Below are 23782 nucleotides of genomic sequence, written 5' to 3'. Positions count from 1 at the left end.
ATCCCAGGAGGGTCTGAGCCTCTGGGGTGCACGGAGGTCTGTGGCTTCTTACAGCTCCCCTACAGTGGAAAGCTGCTTTTAATTATTTCCAGGACTGTGGCTGATCTGGGCTCCCCCAGGAGGTCTCTCTGGAGGGTCTTGGGTTCCCCAATCATGCCTCCACCACCAAATACAGGATTCGGTTATTAGAAGCTAAGGGGTGCTACCTGCTGTAGGTCAAAGAAAATGGGTTCAGTTGCCCTGGCACACTTCTGTGAGTAAAAGTGGCAGATCTGGGGGAATGCTGTGGAGCTGGCCATTGGCTCCAAGAACATGACCCAGACTGTGCTACACACATCTGACTCCTTTGTTCATCTTAAAGATAGAAAATGTGGAATTAATTTCCCTGCAGCATGGTTTTGACTCTACTCAGATTCTCAACATCTAAAACAGATGCAATAAATGGACAGTCTCTCTGCTGTGAGGTCTTGTGAGCTAGCAAATCAAAGGAGAGATGCTGGGTATGCAGCCGTGTCAGCTCTGCCCTGTCCCTAGCAAGCGCCAGCCCCACCCTGATGCATGTCCCTATGTGCGCACACTCATGCACACACAGGAAGCCCTGCCTTGCTGATGGTGCCCCGGCCAGTGACATGGCAGGGTGACTAGGGGCTGGAGGGGCCAGGCTGATGGTTTGAGTCCAGTTCTTCCCACCACTCAGGCTTTTGGTTATGGTCCACATCTACTGACCTGCTGTGCAGGGACTTTCAGCTCTGAGGGTGCCAACACTGGCCTTCAAGCAGCCTGTCAGTCAGTCGTCTTGTGTGCTCATACCATAAGGGCAGTTCTGTATACATCTTATTCACAGACAAGTTCCAAGTCTTCCTGTTCCAAGACACTGGTGGCACTTACAAAGTATGTGATGGACAAGTGCTGCATCCTGAGTGCTGGGAGAGGGTAGAGAACACAGTTCCCCGACCTAAGGGCAGCCCAAGTTTGGTGGAGAGTCTGCTAGCAGAGCACTTCCTTCATCTCAATCCCTGAATATGACAAGCTTGAAGGGGCGATAGGGGAGGGAGACGGGTGACAGAGAGCCACTACCCCACCCCAGGTGTGGCTCTCCACTGGCTGGCCTTGGGAGAACACACCTCAGCCCCAACCCTGCTTTAGGAGAGCAGAAAATGGGGAAGACAAAGTCAGAGCTGGAGTCAAAGAATCTGTGGGTTCCTCTGTGCTACTTCAGTCCTGACTTGATGACTTACAGCTTCAAGGCCTGAACTCTGGAGAGAAGGAGTGGAGCTCCCCCCTTCCAGTGACATCTCTAATGCTGAAGTACCCAGGATCACACACAGCTGGCCCATAAAACAAGAATCTACAGAAATCCCTCACAGTCTCTCTGCACCCCCCCCTCCCCCCCGCCCTCAGTCTGCTGCAAGCAACACAAGCTTTTGGCTCCTGGAGCCCATGGGTCTAGGCTCTGTTTCACATTATCTCAGGGCTATAGGATTTCCCTCATGTTTTCGCCTGCCCCAGTCCCCATCTCTACTGAGGATTAGCTTTCTTAGAGAAGTACACACAATGCTATTTTCTATCATTGGATTAGCCACTGGATTAAGGAGTTTTGACTAATTTACCTTCTCATGGCTTCATAGTAAGCCTTCTCAAATAAGCGCAGCCTCTCCTTACAAGGAGAAGCCAGAAAAGAGCCCACCCCAGCATCTGTACAGCTAGATGCTCGTGGGACCTGTGGGGTGCTGCTCACACAAGAGACGAGACCAAGTCACAGCCCCGCCAACACGGACCTGGGTTGAGGTGCCTCTCTTTGCAGCCATGTACGGCCCAGCTGGAAAGCCAGGTCTCTGACAGAACCTCAGGTGCAGGATGCCAGGCATGCCTGTTTGGTGGTTCTGCTACACTGATTCTACACTGAGTCCAACAGAGCTACGTAGAGGCATGAACCTTGGCCACCTTTTGCATCCCCAAGCCTGGGAGACTGTTCTGCAGCTAAGAGCCTTGCAAAACTTCTGCAACCTGGCAAGCTGACTGCAGCTCCTGCCCAACAGGACAGCTGCAGGGACAGAGAAGGGCACATGCCATCAGGGTGGGTTTTCAGAAGCTTCCTCTGACCACCAGGGAAAAGTTGCTTCACTGCCCTGAGTTTTCTAGAGGCACCAGCTAGGCCCAGATCAGAAAGAGGCAGATAACTGTTCTCAATCATCAAGCCAGGCGAAGCCCAACACTTGTACTTTCTCTTCTTACTCCAGCCCCCAGGTGTGCAGAGGGTTTGGGCTCACAGTACAGGTTCAGATCAAAGTGAGTTGAGCAGAATAGAAAGCCCGCCAGCAGCTCCCCCTGGCTTTGCTGTAATGGAACTTCGGCAGAGAGAACAGCAGCAGCCACGGGATCAGCTGTGGCTTGGTTAATCTCAAAGCAGCATAGGCCTGTCCTCAGCGCCTGCCCTAAAGCTCACACAGGCCCCTTCTTGTGTTCTGTGTTTGACCCTTCCTCTGGAGGCCCTTTGCTCATCTTTAAGCACATCCTGCACCAGCCAGAAAGAGGAGTCCATGCATGCATCTCATGTGTCCCTGCCCCCAGCTCTTGCTCACCATCTTCCAGCCCTCCCCACTACTCTAGGGCTTGAAGCCTCAGAAGAAATCTCATATGACCAACCATGAACATTCCCAGGCTCCAGAGGTAACCACAGCCATTGCCCAGCCCATTTCAATCTGCAGCTTCTTTGGGGGTGTGTGTGGAGGGGGTTACTTTTCACCACAACCACAGACAGGATGGAAGATGGAAAGCAAGAGATGTCTGCCAGATCCTCAAGGGAGCTGCCCCCCCCCATGCAATAACAAACACGAGCTAGTTTAGAGTGCAGCTAATAAGCTGCATACCATGAGGGGAGACTGCATACTGCCTTGATGGGGTACTTGAGGAGGGAAGGGCCACCCCACCCCACCCCCACCCTTTTCTATTGTAAAGTCACAGGAGCCAGAGCCAAAGCCAGCAACAGGGCTGGGGAGGAGGAGCTGGACGTTCTTATTCTTCCCTTGCTAAAGGAAGGCATCAAGCCTGTCCCCACCACAGGCCACACAATGTCTTGAGTCCCTTGTCTCCCAGGAAGTAACCTCTTAACAGAGAGAGTCTCTTGTCTCCAAAGCCCCAAGTGGCAGGGGCTTGGGCCATTCTGAATGGGTAGCCCATGAATGCCCGTATGGAGGGAAAGGTGACACACTCAGTCTGGACCGCCTGTGTGGAAGTTAGATGTGCTTGTTAGCAAACACTGACATGCAGAGGATGGTCTTGGTGGAAACAAACAAGTACCTTCTTGTAAGCAGAGACTGCCAGAAGGCACGCAAAGGGACTCTCGTTCTGTACCCGCCTGACTAATTGGGTGTGGCATTCCAAGGAAGGACCCATAGGGAAAATGGTGTAGCTACTTTAAAATCCAGAGTCTGTTCCTACAAACAGCTGGCCTGCCTGGCAAAGGAGGACACCGGAAGCCCGCAAAGTCGTCAGGCAGCTTGACCCACAGCACAGTGGCACGGGCTGGCAGTCTCACCTCTCCCCATAGTGTGGAAGGAGACACTTTACCCCAGTAGCCCATGAAGCAGGGAACTGCCAGGACTTGGCAGGACGGAGTTGGTTAACGGTATCTAAATCCCCAAATCACACAAAAACCCTTGGTGTTGTTGAATGGGATCAGCAGAGCTCAGGGATCTGAACATTTGGCAAACTCATCTGCCAAGGAGCCCCAAATCAGTAGAGGTTGTATGGCCTGGTTCTTCTTGCTTTAATTTCAAATCTTAGATTAGAGCTCAACAGTCTCTATGAGCCATAGGAAACTGACTGTGACATCACAGCATGGCTGGGGCTGGCCTGAAGCACTGCATACTATTTAAAAAAAAAAAAAAAAAAAAAAAAAAAAAAAAAAAAAACAGTTGGAGCAAGAAGTTGCAAAAATTTCATGGCTTGGTATTTTTAAAAGCAGCAAGATGTGAAACTGGAGTCAAAAATAACTCTGCTGTCGGCTTCTGAAACAAAACCACCAAGCCGCTGGCTAAGCCTGTGCTGTGCTGCTGACAGAAGCCTCCCAGGCTCCTGGGTCACCGTCCACATCTCCACACTCCACCCTGAAGAGAAACCCAGGGCCTCAAATGCTTAGGAGGGTAGTGAGGCCTCGCCCACCAATCCTTCAGGATTCTGAGTCCACAGCAGAACATGAGGGAGCCAGCGGGGAGCTGACTTGATCAAGACTCTACCTGCCTGCTAGCTAATTCTCCAGCATCAATATAGGGGCTCAAGAGAAAAGAACACGCAGGTCAGCGCCTGTGCCAGAGTCCCTCAGTACCTGACATCAAGCAAGCAGGGCTGGTAGCCTTGAATCCTACAGCTCTTGCTCTGAGGGACAAGCCTGGCATGGCAGCAGAGCAGATTTCCCAAGGCCTAGTGGGAAAACATGACTCTACCAGAGATACTGATATCTGCTGCCCACGTCAAGACAGAAAGGTGGATGCTGTGTAGCACAGTGGTTATGTCCATGTTTGTGAAGGACAACATGGGAAAGTGGGGTGGCCAGTGCACAGTATTAGCAGGAATAGACACTGCTGCACTAGAAGCCTCACCCTATAAAAAGCCCGAAGAAGCAAAGCCCAACCACAACGGCCAGGCCTTTTGGCTCTTGCTCCTGGCCTTTCCCTACTGAGGTGGAACCAGCTCTGTCAGCAGGAAAGACTCAGGAAGGCCCAGTTGAGAGCATGGGCAGCCATAAGGCAGGTGTATGTATGTTAGGTGTAGAGGTGATGGGGTTGAGGATGAACTCAGAGCAGAGTCTCCCAAGGGAGATCTGTGTGCTTTGTGGGTACATAGGTAGTGAACCCCACTGTCAGAAAACACATGGCAGCACACGCCTTTACTATTAGCACTCGGGAGACAGAGGCAGGGAGATCTCTATGAGGTGAGTTCCAGGCCAGCCAAGGCTATTCACGGAAACCTTGTCTCAAAAACAAACAACCCCAAACAAACAAACAAAACAAAACAAAAAACCCAAGCAACCAACCAAACAGCATTTTTAGTGCTAGAGAGATGGCTCAGCCATTATGGGCCTGGCTATTCTCCCAGAGAACCTAGGTTTGGTTCCCAGAACCCACAATGGCAGCTCACGATAATCTACAACTCTGGTTCCAGAGGATCTGATGCCTTCTTGTGGCCTCCATCCGTACCAGACACACATGTGATGCACAGACATACAAGTAGACAAAACACCCATTCACATAAAATAAAAATAAATAAGTCCCAAGAAAAAGGAGGGAACACCCACACCTTCCCCAAGCCAGTTGTTGTTGGTGTCTAAGACAAAACTAAGAAGCTGCTGGCTGGTCCTCACGGCGCTTCTCACACTGGCCTCCCAGGTCCCTGTGGTAACTCACTCGAAGAATGACTATCAGGAGATGTGTACATCTCTGAAGAATTTCAGTCTTGGCCCTGGATGCTTTAGTCCAGGTTCAAAGACTCATCCCTAATTTTCAATAGCTTATTCCAGTGGCACTGTCACCTCTTGTGCCGCCCTCCACACCTGGACAGACATTTGCACTTCCCTGGCAGCTCACAGGGTTCCTGGATTTGAATGCCCACTTCTGCTGCTCCCGTGTTCCAGGCTGTCTCAGGGCTTTCCCATGGTGTCTTACAACACTGGACTAACTGCTAGTCTTTACCACACAGCTGCCCAGTCTAGTTTTCTAGTTAACCAAGGACCCTAAACTGTCTGACAATCCCTAATCATAAGGGAAAAAAATGAGCCAAGTGGTGGTGGCGCACACATTTAACCCCAGCCCTTGGGAGGCAGAGGCAGGCAGATCTCGGAGTTTGAGGCCAGCCTGGTCTATAGAGGGAGTTCTAGGACAACCCAGGCTACACAGAGAATCCCTGTCTTGAAAAACTAAAAAAGGAAAAAAAAAAAAGGAAGGAAGGAAGGAAGGAAGGAAGGAACCTGAGGCCATGGGGACAATATCAAATGTCCAAGATCCAGGTTGCCTCCAAATCAAGAAGAGTGGATGTGGTGAGACATTTGATAAGCCAGGTGGCTCATTTCCTGAGAATATCCCTGAATCCCAAGACAGAGCTTCTCCGTACTTGCTGGGGAAGAACGAAGGGGAACAGCCTGGGAAACTCTGAGCATGGCATCCAGCTGGGATCCGATCCTCCTGAGCTCAGCAGAGGCACAAGGAAAACCCCAGGTAGCGGCCTCATGGGTAGTAAGAGTGCGCTCTCCTTCACCGAGGGCAGGGAAGAACGCAAGTGTTCTGGGCAGATGGCCTCACGGGCCTAGCTTTCTGGGCTCTGATTGCAGAGCCCTGAGCAAAAACTGTGACTTTGTCCTTCAAGAAGGTCGTTTGTTTTATAGGAAATGTTTTTGGTGGGCAGTTGAACTGAAATCAGGGAATTGTGTATGCTGGGCAAAACACTGAGCTTTGTCCCCAGCAGTTTTGATTTAAACTCTCTTAACGGGTAAGCCATCTCTTCAGTCTCAAGTTTCTTATTAAAAGCATTACTTATTACTGAGGGAAGGGGCACAAAGTCCATGGCATGTGTACAGAGGTCAGAGAATGACTCTGAGGAGTCAGTTCTCTCCTCTCAGCTTTACGTAGGTTCCAGGGATCAAAGACTGCCAGGCATGCACAGCAACTGTTTTTACTGGATGGGCATCTTGCTGGTTCTGCAGGAACTTCTTGATGAAGACATCCCAAATTCCACCCAAACTGTTTAGCAAGGGATGCAGGGATGCTCTGCCCACGTTGGTTAAGAACAGGGTTACCTGCTTCCTGCCAAAGCCACAGGCTGGGTGGACTCAACCTGGATCCAGGTGAAGCCTTTATTGAGGCCTTTTCAGCTTCTGGCAAGATGCTGGGAAATCTGGGGGCATGATCAAGTGAGGGTGCAAAGCCAAGCCCTGGAAGAGCTGTCAGCCTCAGCCAAGCATGAGGATGTGCTGAGGGGCTTCCCATCTAAAGCAGTCTGAGGAGACTGGGAAAGTCAGAAGACTGCACCAACCGGGAGGAGACAAAGCAAGGGCCCACACCTTGCAGGGTCATTCCAAAGGTTACGTTCCTCTCATAAATGCCACCCCCTTCTGAACAGAGTTTCAGACATCTCAGGGATGGCACTAGGTTTCACACAGGGGCAAACACAGAACGGGCTCAGTGAATGTGTGTTCACAGGGGAAACCATCACTTCTATTGGAAGGGCTGAGAAATGGCTCTCTTGGGCACTGGGAAGGTCTAGCTTCAGGAGGCAGGAGAAGACTGGAGGAAGGCCTTGTGGTACTGTCATACAGAAGGCTCTGCAAGCCTTGGGTCGTAGCAGTGGCAGCAGCAGGGATGGCTCCTAACATGACAGAAGGACACAGCATGTGGACACATTTCATACTCCCCGAGGCCTGGAGAGTGGGTGCAATCGAGGCTTGGAGACCAAGGCAAAAGAGACGTAGATCACCCTAGATTGCCCTAGATCACCAAGTAAGGCTGCAGTGAAGCCAGACACATTCTGAGCCCCAAGGGGGTAAAAGTAGTTTCCTGACGTCAGCACTTTTCTTCATAGGACTGCGTGGTAGTGGTGGTGGCTGTCATCACCCTAGAGAGGGTTGAGATTCTGAATCTGTCCTTCAGACTGCTGGTGAACAGACTACAAACATCCACACAGGCTGCCCCATTGAGCTGCACACGCACACACTCACTGTTGAATAAGAAGGTTGGTTTTTGTGTGTGTGTACATATATATATTTTGTATACCAGGCTGGCCTTACACTGTTGATCCTCTTGTCCCAGCATTCTAAGTGTCAGGAATGCCAGGGTGAACTAACAATTCAGCTTTAGGAACTAGGGTCCCCAGCACTCGGGAGGCAGAGGCGGGAAGATCTCTGTGAGTTCAAAGTCAGCCTGGTCTACAGTGCGAATTCCAGTATAGCCAAAGCTACATTAAAAACAAAACAAAACAAAACAAAACAAAACAAAACAAAACAAAACCCTGTCTCAAACAAAAAACAAAAAAGAAAAGAAAGGAAAGAAAAAAATAAAAGAACAAGGGTCCTTTGTAATGAGCGCTGGAGGACCCATGAACCCATGACTCATTCAGAAATCACCCCTGTCCACTGTCCACTGCAGTATCATGGCTCTCCCAGGAAGGATGTTCTCCAGAATGGAAGTGTAAGGGACCCAGGAGGTAACATCTTCCTCTAGGAGGTCCTGCGGGAGTAGACTTCCGTGAAGGGGTGCAAAAGGGTAGTAAGTGTGCTCAGACAGCCCAACACATGGTTCATCTGGACATCACTGACGCAGGAGTCAGTGCTGAGGTGGCCAGAGCACAGAGGGCTGGAGGACTAAGCACACAGTGAAGAATAACTGTCTAGGGGCCGTACCCAAGGCCAGTACTCACAACTAAACCAGGAGCCTGGCTGAACAAGCCACTTGAAAAGAACCGTGGCTGGGGCTGGAGAGACGGCTCAGGTTAAGGGCACTGTTTGCTCTTCCAAAGGTCCCGAGTTCAATTCCTGGCAATCACATGGTGGCTAACAACCATCTATCTATACTGGGATCTGACACCCATTTCTGGCATGCAGGTGTACATGCAGCTAGAGCACTCACACAGAAGAGAGAGAGAGAGGTTGCTACCTGGGTATAGGCCTCAGGAGAGGGCTGGTCCAGTTAGAACAGGGCCTACAAAACAACTGAGAACCATGCCTCCAAAGACCATGGTCCAAGTAACCCAAATACACCTTGTACAGAAGTGGGCTGAGCCTCATGGCCTTGCGTGGGGGTTTATGGAATCCAAGCTTCCTCAGGAAACACTTTTCACTTTGTGGCACCGAGGAAGACACGAATACCATCAGATAACATACCACCGTGAATGTGCAAAGATACCAAACAATGTCAGGTAGGACAAGTGTCACAGCAGCACTTAGACACCTGGCTGCAGGCCACCTCCACTCTGTGATACGAGTGTCTTACAAAGCTACTATCACACTCCCGACTGCCAACACACAACAAAGCCCCCCATGTGCACCCTGCATCACCAGCAGGAGATGTTTCAGTGCTATACTCCTGTATTTTTAGCCACCTTCTCAGACTCTTTCCAATTTTATCCAGTAATGTCCTAATGACTCCACCTCCCCTGACCTCTCACTGGATGAAGCTGTGAAAAAAATGAGGTGGTTTCCGTTGGGCTTGAACTGGGTTTTTCGTCTTAAAGACTTGGATGTTGCTCACGCCTCTTCAGAGTAGGCTTTCTCCTCAGGGGTTAAGGGCTTTCCTGCGTGTCTGTACACTGTGCTCTGGAGTCCTCCAACCCTGACACCCAGCCACCCAGCCTCTCCCGTGGGCGCTTGCACCTGTGGGTCCAAAGCTGACATTCTACCAATGATGTGACACAATGTGGAGTGGCTTTTCTCACTTAGCCAAGGTCCAGAGTCAGGGAAAGGATGGCAGCTGCTTCAGCTCCATTTCCATTAGCTGTCCTCTGCATTCCTCCCACAGGACTAAACTAGTAACTGCTCCCTCTTCTTCCTGCATTTACAACCCTTCCTAGCAGGCTATGGGTCCCTCCGACAGTCTCATTAACTACAACCCAGCATGGGATGCAGGAATCTTAGATCCCTACCGGGCATCTAAGGCCAAGGCGCCAGTCTCTCAACACTGCCTTGCCCACCGCCGACCTTGTGCCACGTGTCGGCTACTCTGGGATTCACCACAGAAGGTTGCTCTTCTATCAGAGCCTCCCTCAGATGTGATGCTCCCCTGGGCATACCCCAGTGCAGCTGCCACCTCCTGTCAGGGTATTCTGCTCTTACTAAAGCTGCTATGTATAAGCTGCCAGTTGCCAATGTAAGTTAAGCTCCAGAGAGGACCCACATTTGTCTCAATGAAGAAGAACACAGTAAACACTTACTCAACAGATATCTAGAGCCAGGCGTGAGCCAAATACTGTGCAGAGATTAAAGTCCACTAACCCTTACCACAGACATGGGAGGCCAAGTGTTTGGACCCCCTGTGCATTGCAGGCTGCGGACCAGAATTTAAAGAGCTAAAGAAGCTGTTCCAAGGGCACCCTGGGAATAAAGACAGCACTGACTTCAGGCTAGCAGAAACTCCAGCTCCCAGCTCCCTGGCAGGTGAGAATGGGTTGAATGGACAGTACTTCTCTCAAAGCACTGTTATATCCCCAGCCACACCGGGGTGGGCAACTCTGGTAGAAACCTGTGTGGTGATTTTGGACTTTATGGCTAGGGCTTATAGAGCTCAAAGCCAGGATCCCAGCTGGGAAGGCACTGATATTTCATTATAGTGTAGTTTGGAAAAGACATCCACTCCCCCTTCACACTCACGGAAACAGTTTATTTATTTACTTATCTTAAAAGACAGAATCTCACAGTATATAGCCTTGGCCAGGCTAGAACTTAATACATAGCCCAGACTGGCCTCAAACTCACAGACACCCACCTGCCTCCACTTCCCCGGTGCTAAAATCAAAGGTGTAAGCCGCTATCATGGCTAGTTTTATGTCAGCTTGATACTTCCTACAGTCATCCGAGAAGAGGAAACCTCAATTTTAAAAAATGCTTTCATAGGGTCAGGGTGCAGGCAAGCTGGGGAAGGGCCCAGTCCAATGTGGGTGGGGCCTCCCTTGGACTGGTGGTTCTATAAGAGAGCAGTCTGAGCAAGCCATGAGGAGCAAGCCAGTAAGCAGTACTCTTCCATGGTCTCCAAATCAGCTCCTGCTCTCAAATTCCTGCCCTGTTTTGAGTTCTTGTCCTGATTTCCTCTAATTGATGGACTACAATGTGGAAGGATATGCCAAATAAACCCTCTCCCCCTAGACTGTTTTGGTTTTTTTGGTTATGGTGTTTCATTTCAGCAGTAGAAGCCATACCGAAGACAGTCATCACACCTTTGATCCAGTGAAGGACACAAGGAGTCCAGGAGGAACACAAAGGCACTCTGAGCTCCTATTTTTAAAAACCCAGGGATGGTGACAGACACACGCCTGTAACAACAGTGCTCAGGATGAAGTAAGGGAATTTCCAGTTCAAGGTCAGCCTAGACCACACAAGGTGACCCTGCTCATAAAAACAAAACTCAATACCTGCCAACCAACATCAAATGGCTCAAACGCCAGAGTGATACAGATGGGGAGTGGACTCCCATCAAGCCCTACCTGTGTGAGGACGTCCAGCTGGCCCACAATGTGCTCAAGTGTGCTGGTCAATGTCTCGGGCATGCTGATGTGCTCCTGGGGCTGGCTCTGCATTGACTCCAGACTCTTGTCTCTGCCTGGTGGGCCAGGCAAGTCCATTTCTGGCTAAAGACAGAAAGAGAACAGTCCTTCAGCCTATTTAGTAGTTGAGGCAACAGGGGAAGGATTATCTGATAAGCCAGGAAAGCAGAGGAAAAGGCTCCTAAGTGTCAGCAGGGAACAGCAGTGAAGCAGGACACACACCAAGGTCCACATGCCTGTCTTCCACAGCAGAGACTGAGAAGTGGAGCTGAGTGCTTGGCAGTCCAGACTAGATGAGGCCTGGGCAAAGGGGTAGGTGGACCCCTGGGTGCCCTTAGATAATTCTCAGAGGTCCCCAGGGAAGCTGGTCCAGCTCTCAACTCTTCACTCTCAACCATCTAGGATGCATCTTGTGGAAGCCAAAGACATGAAGACTGCATGGCCCCAAAGTCCCTTTTCCCCAGACAGCTTGACTCCAATTCCACCCTCCCAACACAGGCTCCTCTGAGCTTCACTAACACCTTCCTAAGGGCCCAGCAGCTGTGGCCCAGAAAGGAGAGGGGATGTTCCAACCCTGTCCTGTCCCGGATCCCCTGCAAAAACAAAGATCTCTGTGTGACTGTTCTGCCCAGATGGCTGGCAGGGGCCAGAACCTTCAGGATAGCCACAGCTGGCTTGTTTCAAACAGGACTCCAGGAATGGGAGGTACTTGAGTTTTTATGACTTGAAGGGTCACTGAGCCCCCAGGTCATAAAAGTTGAGCCCCTCTCTGTACTCAGATGAAGGCTTCTCCTGGCCCAGGAAGCAGCCTGTGTGTGCTGAGCAGCAGAAGTCCCTGAGCAAGGGTGCCTGGGGACAGGTCCCTATGCCCGCAGCACCACTCTACACTAGTGATGGCCCATGCTCTGGGCCAGTACCCCAGCTCTGATGACCCCCAATGTCTCATGGACATTCCAGATGTCCCCTGACACCCTCGGGCTCTGTCCAGTCCAATCCACCTCCTTCCACACCCCGCTCTTGCTCTGTGCCCTGGCACTCATGCCACATCGCACTCTCCTCTCCAGTGGGTGCTCTCTTGCACCTGTCCTCCTCCCTCTGCTCAAAGCACCCTGCCCTCCCCCATCAGGAGCTCCTCTTCCTCTGCCCCTGCATACCTGAGCCTCCTTCTTCCCGCCCTGTTCCTCTAGCCACTTCACCCTCAAAACAAGGGCTGGAACATAGGCAGACAAATCAGGGCTTGCCTCTTTGCCAGCCTGTTACCCCTCTTTGCCTCCTGCTTGTACTCATCACTCCTTTCTCCACAAATCCAGGACACCACTAGGCTCAAAGCTTGTGAACCACCCACGCACCACAAAGCTAAGCCTACTGTACCCAGAAGCCACCCACCTCCCGGAGCCATAGGCAGTGGAGTATAATGGGTACAACATGACCCACCTAGGCTACCACCCAGCCCTGCCAGCACTGGGATGCCTGGAGCCCCACTATCAGCTGGGTGCTTACATCTGCCCTTGGCGTCTTCCCTCTTAGACTAATCCACAGCAATCCAGCCCTGGAGGATGTCTGGCCTGGACATGCTCACCTGGATTACATCAGTCCTTGAAAAGAAAGGACCCAGGAGAGGATTCAAGTGACAAAGGAGGAATGCAAGGGCAATTCAGGCATGTGGAACCTACGTGAATATTTTTCTTTATTAGGAAAGAATTCTGATCTTATAAACCACAAACTCTCAAGGACATATTGATGTGAACTTGAAAAATGCCGGTTGTGGTGGCCAAAGAACTTAAAAGTGAGATATGAGTCAGAGGGACATGCTTGACAGTAAAATCAGTGTCGTGCCCACAGGCTCACTGTTGACATTTCTGCCGTGTAGTGTGGCCAGTTCCCAAGCTCTTGGCTATCAGGACGCGGCCTCTTCCAGCCCCTCCAGGGATCAATGTACTCCAGATCTCAGTGCCTACCTAGGAGCCCATTCCATAAGGAAACATCTCAGAAGCCTACCAGCCTTGCCAAGAAAACTTGGACCCACTACAGTGATCCCCAGGCTTAGACACTTCTGTCACAGGTGAGAAAGGAGAAGCCAGATGGGCCCTGGTCCTACCAATGACCAGCTAGTGCCTCTACCTTCTCACCTGTAAAATAGGGTCAATGAGTTTCGATGAGCTCATTTGAAGTCACCATCAAGCCTTGAAAAATATTCTTATCCTGTGAGCACTCCCTTCAGACAGACACACTCTTCCACTAGGCACGAGTCCACCAGAACAGCCTGAGAGAAGGTTACAGGCTTACACACAGACTAGTGTACTCGCACACACTGACAGCAACCATCTTCGTGGGGACGGCCAGACTGGTGCTGCCTGCTGCCCAGGGAAGGAGGGAATGGAAATTCTGAGTGTTTTTGCAGAGCAGCCCAGAAGCTGCCAGAGACAGTGGAGGATGAGGTGGGGGTGGGGAGTGAGCGCCAACTTTAGCAAGCTCCTTCTTAGCCACGGCTGAGCAGATCCAAGGGAGCAGCAAGGACTGGAGTCACAGTGCTCCAAGCTGGGGAAGTGGCTTCAATCGAGAACTGTGTTTCCATGGATACCATGCTTTCATATGGGCTCTCTTCATGTCACAACAAAGGAAACTGAGGAAAGAAATGCAATCCTGGCGCTTGGAGGCTAAGAGGGCTGTGAAGGCCGGGGTAGCCTGAGCTACATATGGAAACCTGGGGTGGCTGGGAGACAGCTTAGTGAGGAGAAGTGCTGGCTGAGTTTAATCCCAAACCATGGTGGAAGGAAAGAACTGACTAACCAGACGTTGTCCTCCACCCTCCATGCACAGACTAGTGCTCGCACACATACTCAACAGTAACAAATAAAATGAAACAAATATTCTGAGACAGGGTTTCTCTGCATAGCCCTGGCTGTACTGGAATTCCCTCTGTAGACCAGGCTAGCCTCAAACTCCCAGAGATTTGCCTGCCTTTGCCTCCTGAGCGCTGGGATTAAAGGTGTGTGCCACCACTACCTTTACTGGCCTAAAAATAAATTTATAATTAAAAAAAGAAATACATACATACACATATACGTATATGTATATATATATGTATATATATACCTATATACATATGTGTGTGTGTGTGTGTGTGTGTGTGTGTATATATATATATATATATGAAGAAGAAAACAAAAGGAGAGAAAATTAACAAAGAACCTGGGGTTTCTGGAAGCTGAGCATGGTACCTGTAACCCCAGCACACAGGAAGCTGAGACAGGAGGATCACGAATGTGAAGCCAGCCTGGGCTACACAGTGAACTTAAGGCCATGGTCTGGACTGAAAGAACAAAACCCCAGCCCCATAGCACTGAGGCTGGCCAGGCTGACCACTGCTGTTTCCCTGCCACCTACTGCAAGCCCAATTTAATGTTACCTCACTCAATCCTTGGAGGCCCTTCACAGAAGGGGTTGTTCTGTTATTTTCTAAAGAGAGGACACTCAGGCTAAGTGTTCTTTCAGAAAAGATCACGCTGGCAGGTTATAGTACTTGCTCGAAGCCACCTGACTGAGATCTAACCTCAAAGCACAAATTTCCTGGGCATCGGGCAGCCTGGGATAGGTGACAGGTCACACTGGCTGCAGGGGGACTTCTACGTGCGCTTTCTCCTTATATCTCTATGGCGACCACTAGCTCCCCTGGGCCTAAGAGTTTCTGCATCACTGTCCTCCCAGTCTGTCCTGGGATGCCTGCCCAGCTGAGAACAGAGGTCCTCCACAAATCCTTGATGCCCAACCCACAGGAGTGGTGAAATTCCTGTGACAGACTCTCCTCAGTATCTGCACTGCAGCAAAGGGGCATAAGCCCTGCCCCGCAGCCCTGCAGTCACTCACCTGCACTCCAGCATCCAAGAGCTGTGGCATTTCCTGTGAAGCCTGGTGACTAAGCACAGGCAGACATGGGAAAGCTAAGTGCCACAGTGAGAAGTGGCAGGGCCCTGAGGAATGACAGAGTGACCACAGCAGTGTTTAAGAGGCCCGATCACAACAGTTTAACCTAAAGTCTCTTAGGGGCTTTAGTGGATCTCGGGTGTGATACTTCTTCTTGGAGTCATCGGGGGTGACCTTTGGTCATGACTGTGAGGTTTTTCAAAGGCGTAACAGAAGAGGAGCGACCCACCCTGAATGTGGGTCACAGGTTGGGGTCCTGGGCTGAGTAAAAAGCAGAACTGAAGCCAGGCGGGGTGGAGCACACCTGTAATCCCAGCACTCAAGGGAGTGCTCAGAGGTAGGCAGGTCTCTGTGAGTTCAAGGGTAGCCTGGACATCCAGGACATCCAAGGCTACACAGAGAAACCTTGTCTTAAAAAACAAAAATAAGAAAAAAAGAGAACTGAGCAGGACCCACCTCTTTCCGCTTCCTGACTCACAGATACATAGGACCAGCCCACCTCATGCTCTGCCACCATGCCTTCCCAGCACAATGGACTGTATCCTCTCAAACTGTGAGCCAAAATAAACCTTAACTTCCTTAACTTGCTTCTGCTGGGTACTTTTCTACAGCAGAAGAAAAGAAACTCATATATCCATAAGTAAACTCCCAAGAAAGATCAGCCCACATGTAGACTATGCCATTTACATCAAATAATTTAATACCCAAACCACAAGAAAGATGAATCTCCAAAGACACAGCTACTTAACTTTGTGAAAATTTCCCTTGGCACCTGTAGATGACTTTTCTCACATTACCCTGGAGTAGATTCTAGGCTCTCACAGTATGTTCACAGGGTGTCTGCCTAGGTTTCTGTTTGTCACTCCCTGTCATGTGCCACCAAGGGCTCCGCCTTTCACACACAGCAGAGACTGCATTAAAATCTCTATCTATGGCTAGTGTTCAGTTACCCAGGCACATGAGGAATCAAAGCATGAACTTTCATTAAAAAACAAACCTGAATAGCCTATAGGTCTTCCTTGACACAGAAATCACTCTGGGCTGACTTCCTGGCTGCTCTCTATGTTAGCTGACTATACAATGGGCCTAGGAGACTGAGAGTTGGGCAATCTCACCCTAACGAGAAAGAATCAAGCTTCTTTTCTCTTCCGTAGAATCTAGGTTCTGTCCCTGGCACCACACTGTGGCTTTACGACCATTCCTAACTCTAGTTCCAGGGGATTTGACACCCTCTTCTGACCTCCTCAGGCACAAGGCATGTGGTGCATACACAGACATGGAGGCAACACACTCATACACATAAATTTTTAAAAGAAAGACCATCCCCCAGTCTCCAAAACGGCTCGTTAGGGCTATGGCTCAGAGTGCTTGCCTAGCATGTCCAAGGTCTGATTCCCGCACCACATAAGACTAGCACCACATAAGACTAGCATGGTGGCACATGCCAGGTGGACAGCTGCTTGAAAGCTTATATAAGTATAAGCCTTGTATCATACCCATTATATAGTCTAGCTATACACTGGAAGCAAAATAGATGCATATATCCACACAAAAACATGCACATAAAATTTCACAGCAGGTTTTTATTGCTGTTGTTTGCAATAACCAAATAATTGAAAATAATCCAATGTTTACCCTCAGGTAGATAAACAGACTGTGGTATATCCATTCAGTTGAATCACTCTCAGAAGTAAAAGGTATGAGCTACTTATACATGTAACAGCGTGGATCAACCTCAAAATAATTAGGCTGAAAGAAACCCAATCAAATCAGGAATTAATTGTATGATTCCACTTACATAAATTCTAAGAAGTACAAACTAACGTGGATAGCGAGTCAATGAATGGGGCTGAAGAAATGGCTTAGTGGTTAAGGGCTTGGCACGCAAGCACATGGACTGAAGTTTGTAGTCACAGAGCCCCATAAATCTGAGCAGGTGTGATGGCCAGCCTGCAATCTCAGTGCTCCGGAGGTGGAGATGGGCAGTTCCAAGAGCAAACTTGGCTAGCTGGAGCAGCTGAATCAGCAAACTCTGGGTTCAACAGATAATTGAATGTTAACCTCTGGCCTCCACAAGCATGTGCAAACACAACTGCATACACATGTACCCACACATGTTTATGTATTACTCAGACATATATGCAAAAACACCAAACCAAACAAAGAAAAAACCCACTTCACAACAGCTGTGCATGATGGTACATGCCTTTAATCTCAGCAAAGGCAGACAGATCTAGGACAGAGTTCAAGGCCAGCAGGTTCCAGGCCAGCCAAGCCTACATAGTGAGACCCTGTCTTGAAAACAAACAAACAAACAAACCCACAACAAGCAAGTCAATTAGCAGTTGCTTGTATGTGCACAAGGAAAGAGACACAAGGAAACTCTGCAACGAATGAAATATTCTGTATGTTGATCACATGTGGGTGTGTGGTGTCACCTAACTGGATGTGTTTGCCAAAACTCAGAACCGCTCATTTTTTCAAGGTGAACATCACCATTTGTAATCACAAAGTTCCATCAGCCCCCTCCTAAAGATACTATTAAATCTACAGTGCCCTGAGCCCACCTGCCTCGCACAGAACCCCTGACATCCCATCACCGGCAGCAGCACTCAAGGTGAAGAGCACCACCTCCCCACCAAGACGCTACACTGCAAGTTGATGACCTGGCGACAGACCTGTGAGGCTTGCCATTACTCTGGGAACTAATGTCCACATGTGTAAAACAGAGCACCTCACTTCAGTGTACTATCCCAGCAGAAGGAAGAAGCAGACTCCACAGGCAGGGTTCCCCAGGCAGCCCTTAGCCACACAGGGATCCGTGCAGAGTCAAACAAAGACTGCACATGGTGGGCAAAAAGCCAGAAGCACCTGCCATTTGGCTGGAAGATGCTGTGAGCTGAGCTAATAGAACGGGCCCTGCAGGTGGGTGGATGAGTAATGATTAACCTTTGCTCATTTCTCCCTCCCCCCTTTTTTTTTAATGTTCACCTTGGGACCTTGGCCTTTGCTTGGCCTGTTCCTAAAGCGAAAACTCTATAATAGAAAAGTGTCCAAGAACTGACAAATGACTTCAGATGGGGCCAGAATGGGGAGGGTGACATGACCTAGGGCTGGGTTCTCACTAATTTCCTTCTTGCACAGCCTGCCTGGTAGCTGTTGCTTAACACATCAAAGCATATCACTGGGTTTCCAAAGAAAGGCTGAGAGCCGCACAGGAAGGAATGGATAAGTGCATGCACACACACACACCATAGTTAAATCTCTTCAGCTCATCTTTTGCTGCAGTCTACCCAGCAAAAGGAGCTCAGAGGTGTCTCTGTCCTGACCTCAGGCCTTTGGCTGCTTTTGGAAGTTAACAGTTGTAGGGCTATCTTCTTAAATCACACATATTTGCAGACTATTTTATAGCCTTATTTGTATTGTACTTTAGGGTTCCGGCTGGAACCCAACAGGGGAAGAAACTTCTAGTTCTAAACATAGCTCTGAAGCCACAAAGAATTCTGGTTTCTTAAAAGCATCTAATTGTTTGGCAGTCTGGCCAATGTTCGCCCGAGCATGAGCCTCGGGAGGGGTTGCTTAGGGCTGCTGACTTTCTAGATTTATGAACATGCCTGTTCTCCACACTAGGCTCTGGGGAGGGGAGGGCGCTGGGTCATGCTTAAGTTCAAGGACAGAGAGATAAAAGGTCTGGGATCAAAACAACAGCCTCAAAGCTGGTGGGGACACTGTGTAACCGAAGACCTCAGACAGGTCTCAGAGCTCCACCTTGACTCTAGCTAGACTCTCGCTGCTGGGAAGCCAAGCTCCTGTCTTTAAGATAGATGGCAAGGGATCCATGGGCCTGATCAGCGTGTTGATGCCAGGCCCTCCCTGCCACACAGAACCAGGTAACATGCTGAACCTTTTCATGTCAGGATTCCCCCGAGAGAGAGGAGCACAGATGATTCCATTACCTCTGAGCTGCTCTCAGGCATGGGACAAATGATAAACTGGCAAAGGACAGAGCCCCATGGCTTGGCCCAGGGCTGGGACGGCGACTCCTGGGCTCATGACCAGCCTGGCTCTTCAAGAGTTTCCAAGTATTTCCCACACAGAGTAGGGAGTCTTCAAAAGGGGGAGAGAATACCTGGCAGGCAGGGTTCACATTTTTTGCTCTCAGGAGAAGTGAGGAGATCTGTCTTCCTGAAAGGACACACAGGGGTAAGGGAGAGGGAGCAAGATACACCCAAGAAGGCTAAGCAGTATAAACCAATGGAGGCCCTGAGAAGCAACTAGCTTCTGGCCATGATGTAAGTAGAACAGTCCCAGAAGAGGACCCTGACCTCCATTCCTGGCGATGAGAAACAATTGCCAGCCTTTTGGTATTGAAGCTTTTCAGGCCAGTACTGCTAAAACTCAGCCAGAGCCACACACTGGTGGCAGTAAGGTAAGGGGTGGTGGTGGTCTGGAACACACAGAGGGAGTGGGCAGACAGTGAGATCAAGGTCCTTTAGCCTGGCCCATAAGAGCCTCAGGGGGAGGTAGGGCCATCCCAGTGAAGGCCTCTTCTTTGCTACAGTCTGCCTAGGACTGATGAGAGACACACACGGCTCAGCTTGCCACCAAGCCTGAAGGCCTGAGTTGGCTCCCTGGGACAAGCACAGTGAGTGGAAAGAACTGACTCCTGCAAGCTGTCCTCTCACCTCCACATTCAAGTGCTGATGGGCCACACACACACTAACAATAAACGGATGCTTAGCCAGGTGGTGGTGGGGCACGCCTTTAGTCCCAGCGCTCAGGGGACAGAGGCAGGCAGATCTCTGTAAGCTTGAAGCCAGCCTGCCTAATCTACAGAGAACACAGATAAACCCTATCTTAAAAAACAAAACAAACAAGCAACCAACCAAACAAACAAAATTTGCCAGCCATGGAGGAGGAGCACCCCTTTAATTCCAGCACTTTTGAAGCAGAGGCAAGTGGATCTCTGAATTCACGGACAGTCTGATCTTCATAGAGAATTTCAAGCCAGCACTGACTACTTAAAGAGAGCCTTTTTAAAAAGCTAAACAAACAAACAAACAAGAAAAATAAACCAAATAAACCAAAAGAAGTCTTAAAAATGAGGTAATATTACATATTTAAGGAAGAAAAATCAGAATAAAGGTGACCGGTCAGACTACAGAGACTCATTATTATCATCATTAAAGGAAACAATGCAACTGAGCAGCCAAGAGGACTCACTCCTGGGAAAGAGTGCTCCCTTGGGACATACAGGGGTCTCAGGCAGGGCAGCTCCTGTTCATGTCAGCTCCACAAACATTCCTTAAAGTCCACTAGAGCTACCCTGAGTCTCTCAGGGAGATCTAGAAATGCCTGCCCTCCATATAGCAAGCGCCAGGGGGGCATGGAGGGAGAAGATGAAGCTTTCTAATAGAGCCCTAGTGTTGGCTGTAGTTGGTTTTAAATAAAAGATTAAATTGCCTTGAATTAATTTTAGACTTATAGAAAAGCTGCAAAAAAAAAAAAAAAAAAAAAAAAAACAGTACAGAGAATTTCCATTACTCCCTGCCCCCATGTTAGCAGCTTACGTACCCACAGGACAGTCACTACGTTAGGAGATCGACACTGGGAAATTCCACTAACCAAGTGGGGAGCCTTATAAGAGTTCCACTGGCTTCTGTAGCTGATGTCCTCGGATCTCCAGTCTGCATAGAATACTATCCAGGATGTGTGTGTGTCTGTTGTATGTGTATTTTATGTGTCTGTATTGTGTGTGTGTGTTGCATGTACTGTGGTCAGAGGTCAACACTGCTTATCTTCCTCAGTTGCTCTCCACTTTATTTTCTGAGACACGGTCTCCCATAGAACCTGAAGCTCTGATCCAGCTATGCTGGCCAGCCAGCAAGCTCTAGGGTCCTATCTCTGACTCCCATCACTGGGATCACAGGTGTGCACTCTCACACCTGACTTTTTACCTGAGTGCTGGGGTTCCACACTCAGGTCCTCACGTTGTTGTGATGAACGCTTTTTCCCCAGCCCCTTCCTCCATGCTTTATTATTTATTTAGCTCCCTGCAATCTGCGGCAGTTCCGCAGTCCTCTTGTCTTTCATCATTGATACTTTTGAAGAATATTGGTCAGTTATTTTCTCAAGTGTCTCTCCCTTTGGGTTTGCCTCATGTGTCACGTGACGGACTCGGGTTACACATTTTGATGCTGCAGGGTCTGTGCCAACAGGACTCAATGCTGATGGTTCTGACCTAGATCAGTGGGCACTGTCGTCTCTCCGATGCAAAGCTATTATTTCTCCCTATGCAGTTAATTTGGGGGGAACCGGATTTTTAAAAGGGAGCATGCTGCTGTCTTTACAAACTCCATGTGTCAGCCCAGCTTGCTGATGGCTGCAGCTGCCCTACAGATGAGAAGCATTTAATGAAGATGAGAGGCAGAGAGATGTCTCTGGAAGACGTGGAAGCCTTTGGTGACAAAGAGGAACAGTAACAGTTTATTTATAGATCCACTTGAAGACAGATCATTGTAACTACTGGAGTTGAATTTTAAAACCCCAGGAACAAAGGCTGGCTATTTTAAACTTTCCTTGTACTTAGTTCAATGGAGAGTGTCAGAGGCACCGACCATGCCCCAAGGCATCACTCCCAAGCTCAGTTAATTCATATTTTGCACAGCATAACTGGATGTGAACTAGGCCTGCCAAGACAGATACCCAGGCCTGACTCTAGTCAAACAGCAGTGGCAGCTGGCTCAGACCAGCCAGAGTCCTGTGCCAGTGCCCCATGCTTCCCAGGGAGGCCGTGTCCCATGGGGTCTCAATGGCCTCTCTTTTTCCTAGCAAATGAAGTTGCAGACAGCACGATGAACTACAGATACATCATCCCTTTCTCTTCCCTCCCACCGCAGGCTTCAAAAGGGCCGGTGCACCCTATCTAATGCCTGCCCCCAGGTCACCTGGCAGGAGCTTGTCTACCTAGCCACCATAGCTCCAGGAAGACAGGTCTCCCTGAGGTCAGTGGGTCCAGGAGCCCCCCTTGACTCTGGCCTCACTCTGAACACCTCTATCATGAACTACAGGCAGGGCAGAGATGAGTGTGCAGATAATAGGATGATTCACATGGGCATTAAGGTTTTTCATATTCTTATTTGAGTAAAAGAATACATCTTCCTCCCCGAGACAGGGTCTCATGTAACCCAGGCTTGCCTTGAGATTGCTGTGTAGCCAAGGATGACCTTGAACTTATGATCCTGCTGCTTCTGATCCCGAAGTCTAGAGTTACAGGCATATATCACACCTAGTTTTATTTGGTGTGAGAAATCAAACTCAGTACTTTGTGCATGCTTGGCAGGCACTCTGCCAACGGAGCCACATCCCCAGCACCAAAACCCAGCGTTCTCGACACAATGTGGGAAAATGTGAGCATGTTGTAGAAATTTGTTTTGAAGAAATCACTAATTTTGTTGAATGTGACAAGAGCCCTGTGGTTACATAATCAAGGAAAAGCCTTATTTAGGGTAAACTTTTATATCTGGAACTAAAGAAGTGCTCTGAGGGCTTTTAAAAAATGTGGGGATGATGTAAGGTTGGCAGGTGTAGAAACCAGGTGAAGGGTTCATGGGGGTTGATAGGCTATCTGCTCCACTCCATTGCTAACCTGAACACTTCTGGCACAAAGGCCTTTGTTTTGAGAACTAGTGCTGTGAGCCGATGCCATGCTGGGGAACCCTAGCAGGAAGCAGAGCCACAGGGTCACCACCACCTTTAGGGCCTTGGGGTCTACAAGCATGGGAGGCCTTTGCCTAGGCCCGAAGAATGTCTGCACGAGTTGTTGGCACTTCGTACAGAAAGCCCCTGATGGCAGCAAGAGTATTCACTGAGCCCACAGCAGTGTCCAGACTTTCACAGAAACTAACTGGAAGCTAATCTCCATGGAGACCATCTATTCTGATTTTTTTTATTTGCCATGGTAACCAATAAGAACATAAACATAAGTATTATCCAACACCCTTACACCACATGGTCAACACTACTAGCCAATCTGGAAAATATAAAATGCAAAAAGGGTTTTTTCCATTTCAAATGAAAAGAAGTTCTGGAACTCTAGTTCAGACATGCTGCTTCTACCACATTTTGTGGGCTGCTTATACCACCCCATGCCATCGCTGCCAGAGGGATAACTGAAGCCAGAAAGTTACTTTATTCATTTAGTCTGGGACCATTAAAAAAAAAAAAGACTCAAGGAAAGAGCCAAAGTCAGCCACTAGGCTCACACACTCAACCACACTGCTCAGCGATCCAAGACATGTGTCCTCCACACCCTGATTCCTGAGCATCCTTCTCCAGGCACATAATGGCTGCTGTGGGGAGAACAAAACTCAGCCTCGGGACTGCTAATAACTGGTGGTGGGAAAGGGGGCTACTTGGGAAGGGGACCACTTTGGGCAAGTGTAGTCAGAGAATTTCTAGGGCTAGTGAGATGGCTCAGTAAGTCAAGGTGCTCGCTACCAAATTCGATGACCTGAGCTCAAGACCCACATGGTGGAAGAACTAACTCCCAAAAGCTGTCTTCTGACTTTCACACACACACACACACACACACACACACACACACACACACACACAC

General features: G+C 49.3%; 1 protein-coding gene across 2 annotated transcripts in view; it reads right to left on the bottom strand.

Moving 5' to 3' along the window:
- Positions 1-23782, bottom strand: part of Poc1a (POC1 centriolar protein A) — a 70080-nt gene that overhangs the window by 9087 nt on the left and 37211 nt on the right. For both annotated transcript variants that reach the window (XM_055629466.1, XM_055629467.1), the window contains one exon: positions 11182-11325. In XM_055629466.1, coding sequence (XP_055485441.1) covers positions 11182-11325 — 144 coding nt within the window. The remainder of the gene's footprint in view (positions 1-11181; positions 11326-23782) is intronic.

This window comes from Psammomys obesus, unplaced genomic scaffold (genome assembly GCF_907164565.1).
Source record: "Psammomys obesus unplaced genomic scaffold, mPsaObe1.curated_primary_1811, whole genome shotgun sequence".
NCBI classification, from domain to species: Eukaryota; Metazoa; Chordata; class Mammalia; order Rodentia; family Muridae; genus Psammomys; species Psammomys obesus.
The sequence above is the reverse complement of the archived record's forward strand: the minus strand, read 5'-3'. Positions and strand labels throughout refer to the sequence as shown.